Below are 23,329 nucleotides of genomic sequence, written 5' to 3' on the forward strand. Positions count from 1 at the left end.
GCTATGGAAAACACGGGGTAGAGCCAGTAAGAAACCCACTCGGACTGTGTGTGGGATGTGAGCTGCCAGGGACTTGGTCCCAGTTCAGGTGGCACAAGAGTGACTGTCAGAGTAGCTCCGGGAGGGTTGGACAGAGAAGTTTCATTAATGCCACCAAAAATTTCCCATATTGAGAAAAAACATTCTGAGTGAAGGAGTGAGGCATCCAAAGGCAGCTCCAGAGCTGCTAAATGCCTTGAGTTCCAGAAACTCACAGGCAGCAGAGGTAGCAGTCCAAATTCCAGCCATGCTCCCACAGACCCAGGTCACAGTGTGATCCAGTGCTTAAGTTTTAAAAGTTATTAAAGGCTGAAGAAACCATTTGTTTCACAGTGGGAATGATTAATGACTAGAATTTGTATTACCAGTGCTTTTCATGACTAATTTATTAAGTTCTTTTTTTTGGCATTACCAGATGAGTTTTACTCCCAATGTGCAGCTGCTCAAAGATCAAAATTAATTCCTTAGAAAAATTGGGATTTATTTAATTTAGAAACTGGCAATAAAGAACACATCTGTGAAATCCCTTCAATTTTCTTTTTTAACATTAAAGCCTGGGAGAACACAGAGCAGCATGGCATATAGCTGCTTGCACTCTGCTCAAGCTTGCTGAATGTCTGTAGTAGCATAGGGCTAGAAACATCCCCAAAAAAACGTTTCAACTTAAGGACATGCAGCTCCTGGTTCACCTAAGGCAAAGAAAATTGCCTCTGCCACTTTGCTGTAAGGTGGAGGAGATGCAGATTACTCAGGGCAGACCTTCCCCCTTTTCACTGACTCTGTGGCTACACCTATTTACGTCATCTTTGCCATTTTAGCAAAGGTGAAAAACAACTGCATCATGCTCCAGGGGCAGCCTATCCCAGCTATTAACTATGGAGAGATTAAAGCAGAGACTCCATTGTCTTGCTCTCGGCAACACCTGCCCTCAAATTTCTACACATTATTAAAACAATACCATAAACTATGCCTGTAAAATAAGAAAAAAAATATTGTAAGACTCTAAAACATCACCACCTGGTAACTCTTACCATTATAATACTGCCAACCTTAAGGCAGCTGGTAGCTGAGTGCTTCCCAGCTCCTTCCCAGTGCAAAATTATTTTGCAAATAGTAGAGCTGAAAGAGATGGCTGCATGGGAAGCAAATCAAAATCAGATTTAAAGCAACATCTTGAAGTAAATTATTCATTTTTATACAGAACAGAAACTTATTAATAGAAAACACAATATGATCTATGCAGGCAGGCAATGGTTTCTAGTACTCTGTGTAATTGGATTAAGTTTTAAATAAGAGAAATTCTGGGTGAGAATTGAGAGGAGCAGAAGAATGAGATATGCAATCTGCTTACACAAACTCAAAAGCATCAGGAGACAGAGGTGCTGCTGTTGCTGTATATACAAACAAGCATTTGTGTGTGCCTGTTCCAAAAGCAGGAGATGGTGAAGGATGGACCCAGTGCCTCTCTGTGACCCTTGCTAATGCTCAGTGTCAGCCAGCAAGAACTGGCAAGTCACTTCCAAACACAGATCCTGCCAGAGAACAAACACTGGCTCTGCAGTCAAAGAAACTCAGTCAAGAGAGCTACAACACGAGCATGGCTGACAGGCTGGGTTTGCGCTCCCAAAGCAGAAATCATGAACCCCTACAACCACATAATGCTGAAACCAGTAAGCAATTCATGACAACATGTCTGGGATGTAGCAAGATGCACTTTTCCATCTCCTGCCCTGCCCATATACTACAAAAAGCAGTTAAAACCACAACTTTCTTGCACTCCAGTCTAGTATCCACGGTCATGATCAAGACACCCAGCACTGACTGAGGAATACAAGGTGCTTCTTACTCCCACTCTGAGAGCAGATCCCCTCTTCCCCATCTAAGGCAGGAAACTGGACCTGCCTAGATCTATAATAGTTCAGGGTGAATTAAACCATGGCAGAGGAGCTCTGCTCTGCCCAAGGCTGGCAGGGGGGCACTCTGCACTGCTGTTTTGAGACGGCAGCCTGAGACTACAGCCTTCCCCACAGACTGCACACAGGACAGAGAACCTCTAGCCCTCCCATGCCCTGGGCAGTGGACTAAAGGTGCCACCACCTGCAGACACGCAGCCTTTGTAAACCTGAGGCCCGCGCAAGGGAGATCTGAATGTGCTAATACACAGGTGAGTCTGAAATAGTTTGTGTGACTGCTAGACCCCAGATCACCTTAATTCCTCAAGGAACCGGGCAGGTAAGCCAAGGGCCAAGGACAGTCTTCCTACTAATATGATGTCCCAAACTGCATTTCAGTACCTTGCTGAAGACAATGAACATCCTAAAATCTCTTAACAAAGAGAATGCAGGGCTGTGTTCTGCATCTTCAAACTTTCCACATCCCTGGGATCTACCACTGCATTGAGTTAAACCTGGCAGTACAGTTACTCATTAATTGCTGTGAAATACCATTAATGGGTGCTGCCTAATGGATGGAAACAGCTCAACCTGAAGCACATACATTTGCTTTGCTCTAAAAACTCAAAAGAACATAAAAAGTACAGGAACTTCAAGTATTACAAATGCATAATCACCTCTTTGGCACACTGTTGTCACAGAATACAGAAAGAAAAACTAATGTTTAATTAAACTCCAGGGAAGGACTGTGCAGATACATTTAGAAATAAGAGTCATGTTTCAGTCTAAGTCCAGCTAGCTAAAACTTTCCAGAACTCAACACTGCAGTTTTACAGAAAAGTGAGCTTTTAGATAGAAAACCAGATGGGAGGAAAGCTTCCCAAGAAACAAAAATAATGCAAAAAAAAGAGGCCAAAATAAAATTCTATTTTAATAATTTTTATCTGTACAGTGCTTTTTGCTGTGATGTCAGAAGTCAAAACCAGTACTTTAGTGGTGATGCTAGTTTTAATAAGATTAGGAGCAGCTTTAATCTAGCAGGTATTAAATAGACTTGCTTTCTAGATCAAAATATCTTCTGTGTTCTAATTAATTTCACTCTAGTACTTTGAACAAAAGAATTTGTTGTACAAATCAGAGGAACAATGGTCCTCAATATGCCAGACAAAATATTTAAATACGGGTGAGAACAGCTCCCATTATTCACACGAGAAAGCAAACCCTTCCTCAAAAGTGCCAACATTCTATTTGATTTCATCACAGTAAACAGAAGACGCCTTAAAACATCTTGTATTCAATGCCACTGGGTAGCACTCACAAGCTGTCTTAAAAAAAAATCTTAAAAAACCCCCACAGTTTCAATTTAACCTCTCCAACATCAGCAAATGCACACAATGGAATATGTCAATAACCTCTCAGCAGCACACACCCTCTCTGACTGCAAAGCAAGTAAAAATAAAGCAAAGAGACTAGGCAAGGATAAGCAAACTTTCAAAAATGCAGATTAAAAAAGCTTCAAACTACTTTTAAGTTTACATACTTGTAAAAGAACTTCTCCAAAACAGAATCAGTACAAACATGGGCTTATGGAAAAGTGACACTTTCAGTAAGTGACAAGAAATTATTATGGAGGTCTGTCATTAACTCTGCAAACATTGTGCTGTGTTTTACTCTGGGCACAAGCAACTGAGTAACTCCACATTTTCCATTAATGTGTCTTGGTTTGAAGGACAGGTGTCTGCCAAGGAAGGTGGGAACCTCCTTTGGAATGGAAAATGTGACCCCCTTCCCTCCGGATTCTGATCAGTTTGAAATGAAGGGGCTTTCAGGCAGAGCTACGGGAGAAGGAGCAGCAGCTCTTTGCTGCTGTGTGTGTGGGTGCCAAGGCACACAAAGAGCAGCGCCGGCAGCACCAAGGAGCAGCAGCAGAGCCCAGGGCCGGCCTCTCCCGGCCGCAGCCCTTTCCCCTCGCTGCAGCTCCGCTCGCGGCCGCCAGGGGCGCTGGTGGCTCCCGGCCGGGCAGGGCGGCTGCGGGGATTCCCGCGCCTGCAGGGGGCGCTGTGCCGCCAGCTCGGAGACCACACGGCAATGGCGGCCGGGCTGAAGGGCGACCATGGGCTGAGCAGGAACCTCTGAGCAGCGGCTGGAACGGCAGGGCGGGCTCACCCTGGGTAGGAAGCAAGAGGTAGCAGAAACTCCGCAGCTGTAGCTGGAACTGCGGGGCATGGGGCATCCAGCAGGGCAGGGGGTGCAGAGCTACAGTGTAGCGAACACCCGGAGCAGTGGCAAAAAAATCCTGGCGGGGTGGGGCAGCAGCAGCCCGGCTCTGGAGCAGGGCAGGGAAAGGCTCCCTGGGAGGGGGAAAGGGCTCCGCATCCCAGGGTTTTCCCCTGAGGCACCCCAGCAGATGGTGAAAGTCCTTTTTTTTAGTGAGGTAGGGTGTTAATAAGGTCCCAGTTAAGTGGCTGCTCTCACGAGCAAAGGCTCACCCACAGCAGAAGAAGCAGGACCGGGCTGGGCTCCGGCGGCAGCACCAAATTCCACCCCCCGAGCAGCAGCTCCAACCGTCCTCCTTCGAAGCTGAGAGAGCAAGAGAGCGAGGAGCTACACCTAACCCTTTCACCCAACCCAAATCTCGCCATATGTCCACTCTTCCCAGAGAAACCCCCAGGTGAAGAGAGTAGCCAGCTGCACCCGTCCCCTGAGCTGTGACAACTTTCTTTTGTCTCTCTTAAGTATCCAGTCATAAATGTTCCTTAGGAACATATGGGAGAGAATTCCTAAAGAGAAAGAAACAAAAGCAAAAAGAATCCTAAACTCCAACAAATGCCAGCAAGACAGCACATTTTTATACGAGGCAGCTTAATTTCTTTCCTCCAAGGGTTTATGCATGCCTTGTCTTTTCTGTTTGAGATGAACCCTGCATGTCCTGGATTTACTTATTCCCACCTCCTTCTCCTTGAGAGCTTTCTGCAAATACTCAACCAAATCCCAGACGATCTCCACACCCCAGGCCCGCTTCTGCACAGTGTGCTGAAAGCCAAACACTTCTCTGCCTTCCCGTTGGTGGGAGGCAACAGAGGGGAAGTGTCAGCTCAAATGATCAAATCAACTCTTCAGATCAAATGCCAGCTTATGTCAGACTGAAATATAACACAGGTTTAGTTGGATAGTTTTGCAAATATATCATCATATTCCTTCATTTCTATTTAAAGCAAATCATCTGGAAAAGAGGGGAGAGATGTAGGCTGAGACGGAACACCTACTTCTGAAAGCTGCAGAGAGTCTGCAGACAATAATAAAAGCACAGGCACAGCTCTATTAACAGCCCAGATCACCACACCATCTGTCCATCAGCATCCCAGACCATTTATTTGACCATCTGCCCATGGACATTGGGAAAAGCCAAGCCTAGACTTCATTAGGGTTCATACAGCTTTCAAGTAAAATGTAGGTCTCATATTTAGGTTAATACTTTTTAGCTCTGAGAATAACCTAAATTCATACTGATAAAGACCCCTAAGCCTCCATGCTAGCTCTCCATTTCATCTCCACTGCAGTTACCAGATTATGTAGGGTTGTTTAACTGATGCCCAGGCAATCTGTTATGTATCAGGGTTAGCTTTGGTTGCTTGATACAAACAGTTTAAAAAAACCAGGACAGCTGTTATCTGGAAGTCAGCTGTACCAGAAAAGCTAAAAAGCTTCCTCGCACACATTCACCCCAGAGTATCAAATTTCAGAAGCAGGAAGAAGCAGAAACTTGTGCTGTTGGCTTTGCCCAGATGTGATCCTGGTAAGTTACTCAAAAATAAAACCAAACACATGGGGAAATGAATAGAAATTCACAATGGCATCACCCCTTTTCACCAAAGGAAAGATCTTACAAACCTTAAATATACATGTTACCTTGAAAAGTAACACATGCCAAAGCTATTCAGAAAACAGTGTGGGGAACCTGTGTGCCTGGCCCTACACACCTCCTAGAGTCAGTGACACTGCTAATGACATGCTCCTGAGATGGGATTAAACTAAACACTACTCCCATTCATAAGCATGGCCCAGCTGCAGAGAATATTTTGAACCTCCAGATTTCAGCCAGAGGGAGGTCTAGAGGCACCACAGAAATAACACTGAGGGTGGCTATTACTCTGGCTGTATCCACAGAAAAGCTAGGGCAGGGACATCAGTCAGTACTGGCAGGAGCTGGGACCCTGAGGTTTGTTCAGTTGGTTACAGCATGGTGCTAATAACACCAGAGATGGTGGGTTCAATACAGACCATTCACTTAAGAGTTGGACTTGATGATCCTTGTGGGTCCCTTCCAACTCAGCATACTCTGTGAAATTCTGGGATGGACTTACAGCAAATGACCTCATGGCCAAGGGCACAGAATAACACAGACACAGAAATAAAACAGGACTTGTTCCAATATATCAATGTCTTTTACTGGGGAGCTCAAACTGGACCTGCACTGCCAACAGGGTTATCAACAATGCTGACAGAGGCTCACCTTTCCCTCACCACCCTCTTCCTTCACCCCACTGCCTGCAGCCCTGCAAGCACAGCTCAGGATGTGGTTAGCCCCAGTCAAAGCCACAGCTTTAACTCCATTTAAAACAGCTTTTTTTAACTATTAGAAAAATAAAAAGGTCTGAAATGTAGGTCTTGCATCACTGATGCCATGGTCTCATATTGCAAACACTACACTGTACAAGATAATAAAATCCATCTCACAAATGCTTTAATTTTTGCCTTAAAACCCACCAGGTCCCTTGCAGATATTGCTGCTATTGGAAGCTGATTGAGAACTTCACTGCACTGTAACTGGAGACCATCTTCCAGTTATCAATCTTCATCAATTTGTGGCTGGTTTGTGCCTGTTCTTGTCAAGCTGAGATCCTCCCTAAGGCTCTTCCTCCCTGTGAAACTTAGGACAAATTAAACCACTGCCCCAGCCCCAGTGCTTTTAAGTCTTTCTCTACACAAGAGCATCTTCCTTCCTCTGAAAGCCCTGGCAACCTTCTTCACTTCAAATTCCTCCAACACTGGTAAAGTCACACCACAGAGGCCTGGATGTGGCAGCCAGATGTGCTTTGCCAGATTCAAAAGCAGCAGTAATTTTTCACAGGATATGAGCTCAGTCTCCAAGTGTAAGCACTGTTCCTGGTACTAGCAACTGAGACAGAAAACCCAAGGACCCAACACACAATCCATCCTCTCTGGAAGATTTCAGAGATTTAAACTAGCCCTTGGGGTATTTTCCAAGTATTATGCGGGGGAGTGTCAAGCCAGGTGTATCCTGAAACTACACCTTGTAGGGAGAGATGCTGGAGGAAGGTGAGGCTGGGACAATATTTACAGTCATGAGAGACACCATGTTAACATCTTGCTAAAAAAAAGTATTCTACTACATGAATTACATGGTTTCCTGGAAAGAACATCTTGCCTCCTGCCCAACTGTTGCCATGGCCACCAGCTCACTGGTGATCTACAGCAAAGCAGAGAAGCAACAAGCCTGTCCTTCCTAGCCTAGTAGTCCCCAGAGCACCTCTCCCTGGCTGCAGACCACTCAGCTTTTCCCACAGCTCAGCCTTGGAGAGGACAACCACAGCTCTGGGACATGCTGAGTGTGCAGGCTGGTGGCTGCAGTGCCAGGTTTCTGTGGGGCTTGCCCAGCTTCAGATCTGGGGCTTTGTTTAAAGAAAGATACAAAGAGGCTTTGCTTGTTGAGGGGAAGTGTAGAGCCAAAAGGCAGCAGCCACACAGAGCTCTGTGACAGGGCGTCCTCCCCACCTTCCCACTCTGCTCCGGCTCCCAAGACCATGCTGCTCACAGCCAGGCAGGGCATGGGCATGCCCAGAGCTTTGGTGGGTCAGTAGAGGACTGACAGCAGAGGCCAATACACAATATAGTTATATTCTTCCCAATCCTGGCACACAGACCACAGCAGGAAGTGCCTCTGCTGTCTAACACTTACTCAAAGACATTGCACCTATTTTTACCCACTACTCATCTCACATGGGAGCACACTTTACCTCTAAAGGTAACAGAGAAGATACAGATAGATGGAGACATGATGGTACAGGAAAGTGTTTTAAACCCATTATCTACTTTTATTTCAAAAGAAAAAACATTGCTTAACACTATTGCTGCTTTCCAGATCAGACACTCAAGTTATAAAGTGATAAGAGTAGTGATTTTTATACTTGTAGGCTTTAAGATACCAAAACTCACAATTAATTGAGTTAAAGCAGTACAGTGACATGTGCCTGCCCACATAAGGTGGACAGTATCAGTGTCTGATATTAAGAGAAGGAAAAAATACAGGCTACCTTCATAGGACTGTATTTACTATGTTGCTGTTGTGCACAGGCTTGCAAATGGTTTTCTGGAATCACCAACATCAACAGACTTCTATTAAATTCATCACATGATGTTGCCAGCCCCTGTCAGCAGCGCTGTATGACCTGCCCTGTGTCGAGCAGAGCACTACAGACACAGCAGCCTGCGAATGCTAGAGAGGAACAACAGCCACTACCTGCATGCCCACATACTCTGTGAAAAGGCAGCAGGATAACCTGATACAGGAAATGAGCCTGTGCTTCACAAAATGCCCCACAGAATCTCAGTGCTGTGCTCTGCCAATCACAGAGCGTGTCCTCTGTCTTGGATGCTGGTGGAGCAATCACTTCTACAAAAGGATTATTCCTAAGGCAACCAGAGCCATTGGGCTCACCTCTGTACCATCAATAAACTCCTGGAAAACAACCATGGCTGTGTCAAAACAGGCCCAAGCAAAGCAGCATGCTGTATCTGGGGCAGCTTTGTCACTTCCATCTCCTCTCAAGACAAACAGGTAGAACATGCAAGCTCCTTTCCCAGCCAGCAAACCAGATGGGACATGAAAGAGCTGCAGTTCTTCAGCATACCGCATTTTTCCAAGAAACTGTTTTTCCAGAGACAAGCCATCCTGCAAGATGTTGTGTAGCCTCAGCAGAGCAGTCTGCACCTCAGAACTCAGAACTTTCACGGTGCTCAGCATGAAAGGGTGAAGGGCAATTTCTGTCACTGGACATATTCCAGCTCTTATTGATTAAACCTTAAGAGGAGCTAAAATTAAAATTCAGATTTTTTTTCCATCTCTCTCAGCATTACTGCTGAGCTATGGGGAATTCCCTACCGATCCTTGTCTCCCACACATGGTCTTACCTGACAGTCGAAGTCCTGGAAGTTGCGAGCTGCATTCTGTTAACAAAAAACAGGAAAAGAGAAAAAAAAAGAAAAAAGGAAATCAGCACAATGCCCCAAAACACCCCCAACAACAGCATGAAAGTTTCCCATAGAGACCTCTGTTTTAGCACAGTCAAGACTGGCTGCAGTCAGGTAAGCATCAAAATGCAAGACCAGTACAAGCAAACCCCATGCAAGAACTGCCCATTCCTATATACCAAGGTTATAGGGCTGTAAGGAGGCTACCAGCTAAGGGAAGTGAGTACCTGTGTGCACAGCTGAGAGTGTTCAAGCAGGGACAGATGCACATAGGAAGGACATTGGCCACAGCTGGGCTGCATATGGGTCTGGGTTTTGTCTGCTCCTGGTGTCCATTAACAATTTGGATGCAAAAATCCTAAAGGACTACTCCTGGGATCTCATGTACTGCGTGCAAGAAAACAAGCCATGCAGTCAGCTCCTGTGCAGCCACTGCTGCAGGCATGGGATCATTTTGTGACAGACACAGGGACCTGCAAGCTCCTGAAACCCAAGTGCATGGGAACTGCATGCAGCAGCTCACCACTGACTCTTCCCAGAACGTGACCCCATGCATGCAGGTGAACACAGTCAGTAACAGCACGCACTTGGCATCCTGCAGGTTGGAAGGTCTGCAGGAACTTGTCTGTGTGCCCATGAGTTTTGTGAAACACTGTCTCTGACCACACAGTAGGTTACATCACTGAGAGCTGTCAGCAAAAGGCTGAGCAAACCACTTGAGATAGCATTCTAGCTTTTGTGTTTTAGGCATAGCACCTTAGTACTAAAAGTACTAGGAGAAAACTAGGATCACATATGGACAACAGAAACACTCCAAACATTTCTTCTGGCTGAGCACCCTCATTCCTCTCCATGTGTGAACACATGGCCATGTCTTCCTCCCCTTGCCTTGTTAGCAAGAACAAGGGTTGCTACCTACATTCTGCACTTTGAGATATTTAAGTTGAGGTATCTGCAAATCTGTTTTAAGAATCCATTCCCCTCTTTCCTCCTCTGTGTTAAGTATTGAACTGTGGCAATGTTCGGAGCAGGACATAGCAAAACCCACTAAATCCTCAGGACTGGGGAAAAGAAAATAAAAAGCAGTCTCCTCTTATTTCAGTTTGAGACCCTGAAATTAATTGAGATTTCTGACACTACCACCAGCTTGTGAAGCAGGTCAGTTCAGTCACCCATTTCTCTATGGAGCAAGGAGAAACTTCTGTACCCAGCACTGGATTTGGATGGTGCATGCTAAGTAAAAAAGAAGGTGATCTGAATTTGTACTTGGTAACGTCTGAGATTCCCCAAGCGAGTGGGGAGGAAATGACACAAAGCAAGGAATGAGGCTCTGAATTGGGCTGCTTGTTGTCAAGGTATACCATGAGGCAAAAGAAGCTGACATGCCCTGACTCTCACATACTTGACTTTAACACACCGAAAACTTGACTTTAAACCATTTATTCGTTGTCTTAACTTGAGAAACTTTAAGTCAAGTTTTTCAGGCCTCTGAAGGTGCCATGGCTGCACCTCAAAGCACAGAGCTGGCTGGGCTGACTCAACCCAGCCTAAGGGCTGCCTGTTTCATCTCCTGAATCTGGCTCTGGCACTTCAGTAACCTTTTCACTGAGGCTGAAATAACAGGAATCAAAGGTGCCAGAATAATGAAGTGTCACTGGGACACTTGCTCTGATCAGGCAATACTCTCTTTTTCTCTTTCAACTAAATGGGAACATTTGAAGTTTCTTTACTTCCCCAGTATAAAGTCACTGCATTTTAGTGAGCCTGAATGAGGTGAACAAACATTACGTATTTTACTTCCCTGCACTTGATATTAGGCTTAAGTTACACAAAAACAAAACAGAGTTCGTATTCTTTAAAAGTCAAGCTTGTAACTTTTTGCTGATTTGAGACAAAACAAAGCCAGGACTCAGTGGTCCACAGTGGCACTATCTACCATTCAGACAAGTGAACAAGATATGACCCATTTCCACTTCCCAGGTAATTCCACTGGTTTCAGAGTTTGAGAAACCAGAGCTCCTTCTCTGTGTACAGCAGCCTATGTATGTGAAGAGTTCATGAGCACACACTCATTAGCACCTTAAGAGTTTTACTGTGCTATTTCTGGCCATTAATCCATGCTGGCTCAAACTCCTATGTTTAAAGTGGGCTGGTCTGTAAAAACCTTAGTGAACTGCCAGTTCAATAGATTTTGGACTCTGATAGTTGCACAGAATAACAGGTTATTGTGCCACACCCTCATGCTCCATAAACTATGTCTAAAAAGCACACATGTATTCCCTCAAGCTTCAAAGCCTTAATAAGGGCCAGACCTTGGAGGTGGCTGCTCCCTGAGGCCCTCCTTTTGTTAAAACAAAGTGTGAAAAGGAGAGCCACAGCATACTTCTCTTCCCATACAGTACTGAGGATGGTTCTGGAGCCACCCTTCATATCTCTCCCTACTGAGATACTATATACGTCCTGTAACTTTAACACTGACTCAAGGAAAGCAAGTAGCTACCCTCTGTGTGCCTTTCTGTGCAATGGTTAACACCACTGGGTGTTCTGTTTGGGTGAGCATTTGAACCACAACTGACACCACACCACTGGACGGGGCTGACCCGGCAATACTTGACAGAAACAGTGGAAACTTATAAAGTGAAAAACACGTCAATTTGGCATGCTTCAATGCCTCCTACTTAGGTCAGCTGACTGAAGCAAGGGCAATCTACCCAGCTGAATTCAAACATAGAAAATCCCAGGAGAATCACGAGCAAGATCTGGGCCACTGTATTTAGCAAGCTTGTCTTCTGTAAATGTTTTATCTCTTGTTCTGAAATTACAAACTGTCTTCAAGGCCTGTATTCCATATTTTCATTTGCTGATCTACACTGATTTTGTACTTTCAAGACTCACCCTTCCAGGAAACAGTTTTTTTAAAAATGGTGGAAGCCCAGTAGTCAAGCACTAGTCTGTCAGAACAGGTACCGGGACTGCAGATTTCAGCTGAGTTTTTAGATTTTACATATACTAAACAGCTATGCTAGAACGCTAAAGAAATGAGCAAAAACTTATCAGTACAGACTAAAACACAGCAGAATTTCAGAGATTTCACCCATTTTGTGGGGGATGATGCAGTCTTCTGCAAGCACACAGTGAGTGGACAAAGCACCACAGCCCTTTGGCAGCACAAGCCAGTTCTTGATGTCAGCCATCAAACAGCAAAGCCTTAGGAACTCCTTCCCACACCATTAGGCTTGGCTGTGAGCTATGGAAAGTGACCAAACCACATTGCTCATAATCATAATTAGTTTGCAGATATAAGATGCTAGATCTTGTTGGGATGCCTGTAATGAACTTAGGCACTCTCAACAACAGTTTATGGCAGAATTCAGTGAGGCCCGGGCTCTCCCAGAGCCCAGATGGCTCTTCTCCAGCCCACAGAAGACAAGAGTGAAAGACTTAAACAGCTGCTGCAATACAATGATTTTCCAAAGTCTCAGTATTGCATGAATCTGGACTGCTCTAACTGGGCTCTGCACACATTAAAAGGAGATGACTCTCCATTACTAAATCCAGGGAGACAGAGCTGTTTTAGGGGTCAAAACACTAAAGGATCATTTAAGACAGAATACTAAAAAAAAAAAGTAAAACAAACAACCCCCACCAAAAAAAACAGGATACAATCCAGCATTTCTCTAACAAGGAGAAACTTATTAGAGGTTCTACAGCTACACCAGGTCAGGAATGGGATCACCTTTTCAATTGCTGCCCAGCCTTGGCAAATCCGCAGTATGGGTATGAGATACTGTTTGGCCAGGACTCCAAAATTACCTGAACTGTGGTGGTCTATCTTTCTCTGAGACTTTGGAAGAGTAGGTGGTGGTAGATTACCAGAATGGGGAAGAATTTACTGGGTTTCAGTGCTTAAGGTAGTTTAATCTGTAGACAGATTCTGGCAGCTAGGGCTCCTTGCCAGACACAAAGTCATCCCGAGTACACTTGTGAGGATAAAGCAGCAGCCAGTATTACCTTGTCATTCAGGAGCGGTTTGATCTCTGTCAGCTGAACATCCTGCAGTTCATCCATGGTGCTGGAAGTGAAGCCAATTAATCCTCAAAGCAGCAAATAGGGATTCTGAAACAAAGGTGTATTGTTAGAAACAGCATTACAAGTTATGCTAATCAAAGGAAGATTAGAGATTTTTCATTAGACTTGTCTATACTTCAAATTAAGCCTGTGAAAAGCTGGTCCTTGATGCAACATAAAGCACCTGTATAAGTGCAGAAGGCAAACCCAGTCCTGCTCTCACTGTGTTAGTCTGGTTACTCCTTGCCCTGCCCACCGAGAGCTGTCCTTGAAAGCTCAGGCCTCTCAACTGAGAAACTGCATCCACTTCTACGCATTGCTGGTATTTCAGCCATAGCATGTCTGGAAATGAACTGGAAATTACTTGATCAGCAGAGTGAAAAACTGTGTTTAGTATGTGGTAGTACTGACTTCCCCCTACCATGCCCTACACACCCAAACCCCAGCATCCTGCCACCAAAGGCAAGGCTGTGCTGTATCCCTGAGACACACAGACAAAACCACATCTACACACAGGAGACGGAGGTGTGGAGATCCACGCTCCTTGCTGGCAGAACATAAGACAGTCCAGAACTCAGGGCAGTCCTTGAGATATAAGGTGAGATACAAGGTGAGATATAAAAAGGGCCCCAGATAGTGCTGTTCCAGTGGAACATGTGCAGACAACACTGTTAGCTTGGCAGCCCAAACCATCATTCCATCAGATGGTGCAGAGTCAGCAAAGGAAAGAAAAGAATTAATGGACACTATGCGAAGCTGCCATACGTCTGTGGGAAATGGCTGCTGCCACGGAGCCAGAGGAGAAATCTTTGAATACAAATACAGCAATGAAGATGGAAGAAAAATATGGCTGAGTTTACAAGGCATTTAATTTTTACTCTAGACACTCTAGCTGTGTTTCTAGACAGAATCTAGAGCAAGCAGCTGCAGCAACATGAAAAGAGCTCTGGCAAGAGATGATCACACCTGATGGTGCAGTCTACCTGATTGTTCAGGAAAATTGTACCTATTACTGCAGATGAAATAAATGAAGTCATCAACTTCGTTTGACAGAACAGAAGTACGCATGTGGTGGACTTCCTGTGCATCAGCTGAGCATGCTAGGAAAATACTTTTGAATACTGTCACAAATCAAATTATTTGTCTAGGATATCATAGGCTACTACTAACCACAGAAAAAAAAAAAGTAGAAAAATAACAATTGTGTTCTCCATCCACCTCAATCCAACACAAACATGTGGTGTGGAGGAGGGGTCCCCCTCACCCCAAATGCTGTGCTAAGCTGCACCCTTTGTGCTAGGACTAACCCTGGTGTGGCTGAAGCCAGTCTGTCACAAAACAAATCAAAACAAAACGCCTTTTCCCTCTGAAAATCAGCAATAGGAACTCCTGTCTCTTTTAGCTCCTTTGCTTTACGAAACTGAATTATTTTTCTTTTTCAGATTTTTTTTGCTGTAAAGCATACCAGTTGTCAGAGTGTCAAGAAACCAGTTAATCTATAGGCAACAATCCCCTTACTCCACAAGGAACTCTTATTCAGAAGAAGACTAAGAATCATTATGTAGTGCACTGTAAGCCCCAAAGGAAAGCTGGTTACTGTCATACTGATAAGATATTATGCAATAAAAAAATATTTCTACTAAGGAATTACAACTTCCATATACACTGGGACTGATTAAGAGCTCAATATCTACCAGGTTTTCTCCAAAACAGCATCACACGAGCTTACAGACACAAAAGGAATTTCAAACAAGCATCACAAAGCTTATCTGCAGATAAGGTGCAGACAGGTGACACAGTACTGGAATGACCACCTTCACCTTATTATTTGGAGACCGTATCCCTTCTCTTATGCTCCTTTGAAAAGACACCCACTGGTAGCAGGCAGGAAGGTCATGCTTATTCTTGGGGTCACCCAAGAGACAAAGAAGTTGTCCACTCTACCCAAAGGAATTAAAAAACTGTGCACACACCAGCCACCTTTCTCTGTGCAGGAGTTTTCCTGAGTCTTGGGCTCACACCTTGCATTTTTGCCTAAACCAGAGTCTACAGAGAAGGAGGGCACCAATATAGTAACCCCTCTCTACTGAGCTGTGGCTGACCAAAGAACACCTCAGAGCACCAACTGCTCTGCCTTACATTGCTCAAAGAAACTTTTGCTATAGCCTTGCAGATATTTCTTCTAGTTTCCCCTGAGCTATAAAAAGTGCGGTAAGTCCCAGAGAGGCCTGAGATGCATCCTGCATAAACCTGCCCAGGTACACTGTTTGCTGTCAATACAAGCACATCCATGAAGTGTGCAAAGTCTGTCAGAGGGGAGACACACATCTTGAACTCACGCACTACTTTGTTAATCACATATTATATAAGAAGAATAAAAACCTAGTAGGGGTTCAAAGCAAGGATTAACAAATGCATTTATCTCATCAACTTTGATTTCCATACTTGATCTCTAGATGCAACTACAGTGCACACAATAAACAACATCACACTGAAATTAATCTGATGATTGTCTTCCTGGTCCACTATTGCTCCAAATGCTGTCTCAAAGGAAGGGAGATCTCTAAGGCAAGCTGCTGTTTGCCATAATGTGCACTATGTGTTGCCCCTTCCTTAAAGCAAGCTGGGTAGCAACAAAAAGGGCTGCTGATTTGGGTGCTGATCTGAGACAGAAGAGACAACCTTCCTTAACACCAGCTGGGCTCAAATAGCTGTGAAAACCTCTGTAGGGAAGTTCACAGAAAAGTAAGAGTCTTGCTCTGCAGTGAGTCTGCACCACAGTCGGCCTGGAAAGCTCCTCAGCTCATAGCACATTCTCACCCAGGAGCAAGACCTACAAAGGATCCCTCCAGTGGGAACCAAATACTGAGGTGAGCCAGGAAGTCACCGAGAATTGCTGAACTGAGAGCAAAATCACACAAAGATTAAACCTACACAGCCTCAGATGGTGTGGTTTCTTCCTAAACACTTTGATTCTATATCTATTCACCTAGCGATTTTAAGTTTTTTCTGCTTTCCAAAGTTTTTTGAAGGTTTTTTGAAGGAAAAGGCACAGGGGGTCCCCATCACTGCTTGCAAGCAGCTTTTTTAGCTTCCTGAATCAGCTCTTCCCAATCCACTCACTTGTGAGCTCTCCAGAAAATGGCTGAGACAGCCTCAGGACTTCATTTTAATCCAAGCCGAGGCTATTCTGTTGGCAGATGCATGTACTTCTCCCAAGGTCTTAGCAAGCTCAGTGTGATTGCCCTGAATTAAATCTGGGTAATTTGTGATTACAGCATAAAATCTACTCGCTCTACATGACTGTTTGCCACAACTTCACCTGAGCACCTGCTATGCTAACAGCAACATGCATTTTGGTTTGAAACACAGCAAACAGGCACATTTGAGCAAAAAAGGCCACAAAAATTCTCAAAAGAGGATGCTTTGTAGTAGAGAGACCTCTGTAGAGCACATCGCCAAGTGCAGAGGCAAAGGAAAGGGTGGGGTGTTGGTGAGCTGGGCTATCCTCTGCTCCAACCATGCTAAAGACTCCTTGTAAAAAAGCTCTGCAGACTTGTCTTCCCAGGAAACAATTTTCTCCCTCCATTCCTCCTGTTATTTAAACAGACAAACATGTCATTTCATAAGCTGAAAGCAAGTTTAAAATACTACAACAAAGCAGCATAAATATTCATAGCACTCAAAAGATTTTTGTGGAAGACAGGCCCAGGCAAAGCAAAAGGTTTGTCTGAAACAATCCATGTATAAATCATACACTTTTTCTATAAATGGCCCAGTACCACCTGCTTTGCAAGTATTCCTCTTGCCTCTATTTATATATCACTGTAAATACACTCAAATCCCCCAACTGAAACCATCTATCCCTTTCCAAAGGTTTCCTAAAGGCTGAAGGAAACCTATGCTCTTTGAAAACCAGTAAGACAAGAATCCAGGAAAGATGTGGTGAATCATTAAGCAGAGAGACTAGAATCAGGGTAAAGACAGAAGGCTACAAAAAAACAAGGCAGGCAAGCCCTAGAAAGAAACCATCTACCTACAAAAATAAGACCTTAAATACATGTGTGCATGTTTATTTTAAGACAAAGCTACTCTCAATATACATCATTTCAATAAACAAAGAAAGAAATCGCAGTAAAGTTCAGTAAGTCAAGAGCATGAGTACTACAGGCCGAGTGTGAACTGCAACACCTGCAGGTTCTGAGGCTCTGCTTTCTGGTCATTGAAGCTCTGGCACAACTGCTTCCTGCAGGGTTAGGAGCTGCAAGAGCAGCATCTTGAATTCAAGTCTGTTTTCTTATGGAGGTTCAATCTCTCTACACTGTTTAGAAACTCAGTGCAACAAAACCTTGCATTCAGAGGCAAAAAATTCTTGTTTTTTCACCTCAGTTTGACTACAGCTTATAATTCGTTACCTCCATAGCCACTTACACTCTCGCCTGGTATGTTAACCACACTGAGGCAAAATTACACCCATCAGTTGGCAAGCTATGCTACTCAACATGGCATTAAATGTACCTAAACATATGCTCCCTCATTTGGCAGACAACAGAGGCAAGCTGAGGAAGCTGCTCTCTAGGGACTCACAGCCATGACAATCCGGGTAAGGTTCCTGAGAACCGCTCTCTGACAAGCCAGCTATGTCTTACAAGATGGAAAGCAGAAGTGCTACTCCCAGGTATGCAAAGGAAGATGGGAACAAACCCACAATTTGCAACCTATGCCAGAACCAAAATACACTACCCACGTGTGCTAGTTTAAAAACAGTCTAGGTTTTGGTGGGCGGGAACAAACTGCTCGAAGTTTCTACTCTGTCCGGCACAGAGCCAATCACTGAAGGCTCTGACGATGCGCAGGTTACCAGCCCAATTAGAGAAGTTGGTAACGCCTCTGTGATGACAGAGTTAAGAAAGGAAAAGGCGCGGGCACGTCTCCTTTCTTCTCCCGAGGGGTGGTGAGGAGGCTGCCGGGGGCACTCCTGGCAGGAGCCGCCCGTGCAGTGCCGGGGGGGATCATGTGGCCAGCGATGAAAACACGGCAGACAATTCCCCGACACGGAGCACAGACAAGCTCAACCCTTTCTGCACTGCGAAACTCTGTAAGAACTTTTCAACTGATAGAACCTGAGAACAATAATACCTACGGACAACAATCTTCTTCCGAGTCAGAGGAAAGAGAAAAGAGGACACGTGAGAACAACATGGCGACACTCAGGTCAGTGCAAAGGAAGGAGGGTGAGGAACTTCGGGCGATGGAGCTGAGATTCTTCTGCACGCCGGGGGGGGGGACTGCAATACAACAAATCTGTAATTCATGAGGTGCATGGGGGGATGCAGAGATCCACGCGCAGCCCGTGAGCAACAGTGCTCACGCTGGCGCGAGTGAATGTTGAAAAGCTGTAATCTAGTGAGGAACTCGGAGAGAGAAGACCCTTGCTTATAGAGACAGAGAACCCTTGCTTCCAAACTAGAACAGCTCATCTTTAAAAGCCTAAACCCCATGAACTAAAATGATCCACGCTAGGCAGTTGTGGGAAGACTTCTTGGCCCGTGGGAGGGACTCACGTTACAGCAGGTCAGGCGGGCTGCTGCTTGTGAAAGTTAAAACCACGCTGGAGAAGTTCGCAGAGAACTATCTCCCGTGGGAAGGATCCCACAGCACAGCAGAAGAAATAAACTCTTTTCCTTAAGCATACCGAAGAAAGATTTTTAAGAAGTGAAAGACTGACCAAAACCCCACGTTTTGTCTCCTTGTGCGGTCGGTGGAAAGAGGGACGGACTGGGAAGGAAAGGTGTTCTAAAGGTTTTAGTTCTCATTACCCTTTTTACTTTTAATTCTGTTAATAATAAATTTTTTAAAAACTGTTTAAGTTTTGAGCCTGTTTTGCCCTTAAAATGTTTTTCCCCTAATCCTTATCTCAACTCATGAAGTTTTCATTTTAATTTCCCCTCCTCTGCTTAGCTACAGCAGAGGAGAAAGAGTGAACAGGTTTTTTTGTGGGTGCCTGGTGCTTAGCCAGTGTCAAAACCATGACACCATGGTCTGCAGGTTTGTTGCTCAGGCCTTTATTTCTTCAGTTATGTTTGCTGTGTAATTGCTCTGCACTGTAACTTTTCCTGTTCTTCATAAGGGGATTCCTGCTTCCTGTGCTGCTGGAAAACCAGCAGCTCTCTGGCACAGCTCCTCAGCCTGGCTGGGCAGACCACAGTCTTGGCATATAGATCTCAGGTAAGTTTAATTATGGGCCTTGAGATCCTTAGGCATTCCTGTTCTGTGGCTCCTCTGCCCTGTGTAAGCCTCCGGACAGCACAAGTGACTGTGTTTTCTATACTAAAGTGCTGGCTGACATGGTGAACTTCCAGAGAAACAAGCAAAGGGCCCAAATTCGGTTTCAGAATATTTTCTAAGGTTACTCACTTTGCATTCCAGCTCATGCGTTTTTGGGAATGTGCCACATGGTGCTCCACCTCCAAGGCAAACTGTGTACCTACAGGAAGAAACTGTTCTGCTTCACCAGTGCAGTTCCAGCTTTCACTGTTGCCAAAATGATTTTGCTTTTACATTTCTTTCATATATATTTGTAACTCTGTAGACTGTTGTTGTGTAGTTATATAGTTCCTAGCTAACTCCAGTACTTTTCCCTACCCTGATAGACAGAAAGACAAAACACATTCCAGAGGCTCCAAGCACTGGGAGTCCAAGGTTTGGCTCACTGGGAGCCAAGGTTGAAACCAGCTCTTCGAGACACATTTTCATAAACAAAGTTTAGTTCCTACCTAAGGGGGGGGGGGCGGAATTCAGAAAAGGGTAGAACCAGGGAGGAATTACCTCATCACTTGTGCTTCTAATTGGAGATTCTTGTCAATTATCCTAATTTGCTAAACTTACAAAACTGTATTCACCCTATGCAGGGTGGACATTTTTCCATATCTGCCCCTGGAGGCCCCCAATAAAGACCAGCCTTTATATTACCTCCTATACTAATATTGTCTCGAAAGTGTGTTCTTTTATTCCTAGATCTTTAAGGCATCATTGCACTTGAGCAAAGCAATAGCAGCTTCCTAATCCACCATGATTTTATGTCCCTGATATCTGGGCTACACCTAGGACAGAAATGTCAGCTGGTGCATATAATTCCTAAGGTGTTTAAACAAGACCTACATTTAACAATGGTTTTGTAAGGAAAAGGTCTGTGCCCTGCTTTCCATTAATTTTGGATGAGTCCAATTCTAAATAAAGGCAGTGTCATACTGCCATGGGTGTAACTGAGCTCAGCAAGCAGGACACCATGCCTGCTGACTGCCTGAATTAACAGGCATCGACCACAGGGCTGATTAAGCAAGAACGCTGTTAAAGTCTTTTAAAGTGTTTTACATTATCTGGACCAGTGCCCATGAAAACACTGAACCATGCTGAGCTCCCCTATACAGGACAGTCCAAGAAGTTTTAGAGTGGAGACACCCCAGGATATAAACTGGAATGAGAAATTTCTGATGAAAATTGTGCAAATTATTGTCTTTGAAAGAGTCTCTTCTGATCATGGTATCTCTTTCAAACAGCTTTGCAGCATTTCCTTTCTCCCCAAGGCAAATGAAATAAGCAGTGATTGTTACCACCAGTCATGTTACTCGCATGATGCTCTATGTCCTTTTGTGCCCAGTGGCATCACTCTAAAGCAACACCTGTATCATCCAGTGTCAGAGCTCACACAGCTCAGACCAAACCACAGAGCCCTTCTTGCCAGTTCCACAGTGAAGGACATGTTCAAGTGGATCTGTTCCAAGGTGCTCTCACCTCCACTGAGCCACCTACTTCCACTAGCCCTGTCATTCAGGAGATCCCACCCAGGCACCAGTGAGGGCTCTTGAGGTTTTTGGCTGGATGTTTGTCCAAACCAAAACACATGTAGCTCTTCATCAGCACTGTCACGGCATCCACTGCACCTTCTCCTCCTGCCACCTCCTCCCTGTCCTGTGTCCCCACCCTTGAGCACTCACTATGTGTAGCTGACCTCAATTGCTCCCCAGCACACATCTGCCCATGCGACACCAGGCAAGTGGGGAAAATGCTGTCTTCAGCAGGAACGTGCTCTTAAGCAGCTTATGATGAAATCTGACTGCTTTCCTCCAGATCCTTCAGTTTCCTCTGCAGTTTTATTTTCAAGCTTGTTTCTGCTTCATTTCATCCATGCTTCCTACTAACTGACTGTGTTTTCACACTTTAAATGAAAAAAAATTAATCAAATGTGAGTACATATTGCATTGAGCAAAGTAAAGCATTCCAGAGCAAGGTGAATTGGAAATCTGTTTAAATGAGATTTTAACAGTGATTTTTATCATCAAATACCACATTTCAATTTACTGAAATTTAATGCTGATTTTGCATTTTACTTATCTTATTGAAAAAGTTGCATTTTCACTGTTTACTAAACATTAAATTGCAGTGATTCAAGGCCAGGTTAGACAGGGCTTAGAACAACCTGGTCTAGTGGAAGGTGGACCTTTAAGGTCCCTTTCAACCCAAACCATTCCATAACATAACCATTACACCAAACTGAGCCTTCTTGCTGCCTGTGAGGAACCACTGTTTAAGTTACTGTATAGCTAGAGAATTAGTCAGACCTCAGCTTTCATATTTTCTAATGCAATTTTGATTGATATTTTTTAGTTCATTTGCATGGGGTGCTACTGGGACAGAAGAAAAAATTTGTAGATTGACTTTCATTTAAACTTTGTGTTCACTCAAATATATAAATTGTACAACTTAAACCAAATGTAGTAACGTATCCACCAGTGAAGGTGATCTCTTGGCATGTACAATGCAATAAATATATATACAAATACATGTGCAGTCTGGATAAACCAAACTTAAAAATCATCACAGACATGTGCAAAGTTCAGGAAGAACAAATAGCTCTGCTCCTCAGCAGCTAAGAAGACACAAATGCTTCTGGTTCAGCTCATTCAGGTAAAGAAGAGCCTTCCACTGTGCTGTATATGTATATACATCCAAATCTCTTCTAGTGTCTTCATAGAGCAACCCCAAACTTTTCTTCTTACTTCACTCAAACTTGAAAAAAATGGATTTTGGCCATGAGAAAGTAGTATACTTCCAGGCACAAGCTGATCAAACACTTCAACAGCTCCAATTCCAAGTTATCCACCATGGTGGACATGGGAGAGTCCTTAAGTTTTATCACAGCAAATACATATTGTTCAATATTAAATACTGATGGTTAATAGGAATATCGAAGTCCACAGAAGACAGACTAAGTCTCAGGATGCTTTCCTGTCTTAATCCATGTTTCACTATCTTAATCTGCTCTAGCTGCAGACTGCTTGCAAAAGGGACATTCACAGGACTGATACAAATTTTAAGAATACAATTGTGTGAGAAACAAATTGGTAAAATAAGATTTTTATTATATGCTTTTTGCCCGTTCTTCTTCATTACTGAAATATTCCCCTTATGCATATAGTACTGCTCCTTGAGCTTCCCAGAACAAGCTCTTTCATTTTGGCCCAACCTGTGTCATTGAAGGACAACCTCTTCTCAAGTATCAGTGCCATTACTTCAGACCCATTGCAACTGCCACACAGCTGTCCCGTCCATCACTTCCAGTCTGTGTATATGCTTCCAAGCAGAAAACATCCCTGTATGTGTCAGCCTGAATTGCATGTCCCTCCTGAGCCAGCTGGCCAGGAGAGGCAACTCCAGTTAGCACAGTTAAAACCAGTAATGGATACAGTACAGACAATTCAGGAGATAATTTCATTAGTTATTTAATACAATTGTGAGTTTCTGCCAAAAGGGATGCTCCCATCCTCCCTCTCTACACCAGACAGAATTTCCTTCCTCTTCTTCCCTTGCACCAGGCTGATGATTATGCAGTAACATGGAAAATCAGATCTCCTTACCCACTCCCTCAAGTGTTTTTTTCAGGACTACCTTTCACTTGGATCAATGAACTGACTGATGAAAAGGCTCCTTGTGTGCTGTCTTTTTTCTAAATCTGTCAAGTATCTCAGTTTGAGATTGGATTGTAAGAAACCAGGTGT

The 23,329-nt window shown here is 44.2% G+C and overlaps 1 protein-coding gene and 1 long non-coding RNA gene across 3 annotated transcripts in view; one reads left to right on the forward strand and one right to left on the reverse strand.

The window, feature by feature from the left end:
- NDRG3 (NDRG family member 3) overlaps positions 1 to 23,329 on the reverse strand; it is a 63,598-nt gene that overhangs the window by 20,756 nt on the left and 19,513 nt on the right. For both annotated transcript variants that reach the window (XM_082292807.1, XM_082292806.1), the window contains exons 2-3: positions 13,215 to 13,319; positions 9,144 to 9,179 (exon numbers count right to left, since the gene is read on the reverse strand). In XM_082292807.1, the coding sequence (XP_082148933.1) occupies positions 9,144 to 9,179; positions 13,215 to 13,271 (93 nt within the window). In that variant the 5' untranslated portion in view covers positions 13,272 to 13,319. The remainder of the gene's footprint in view (positions 1 to 9,143; positions 9,180 to 13,214; positions 13,320 to 23,329) is intronic.
- Positions 18,282 to 20,009, forward strand: LOC309579613. Its single transcript, XR_014226919.1, has 3 exons — positions 18,282 to 18,485; positions 19,402 to 19,499; positions 19,701 to 20,009. It is a non-coding gene; the product is annotated as an uncharacterized lncRNA (long non-coding RNA).

The sequence above is a fragment of the Coloeus monedula genome (assembly GCF_965178545.1).
Source record: "Coloeus monedula genome assembly, chromosome: 17".
NCBI classification, from domain to species: domain Eukaryota; kingdom Metazoa; phylum Chordata; class Aves; order Passeriformes; family Corvidae; genus Coloeus; species Coloeus monedula.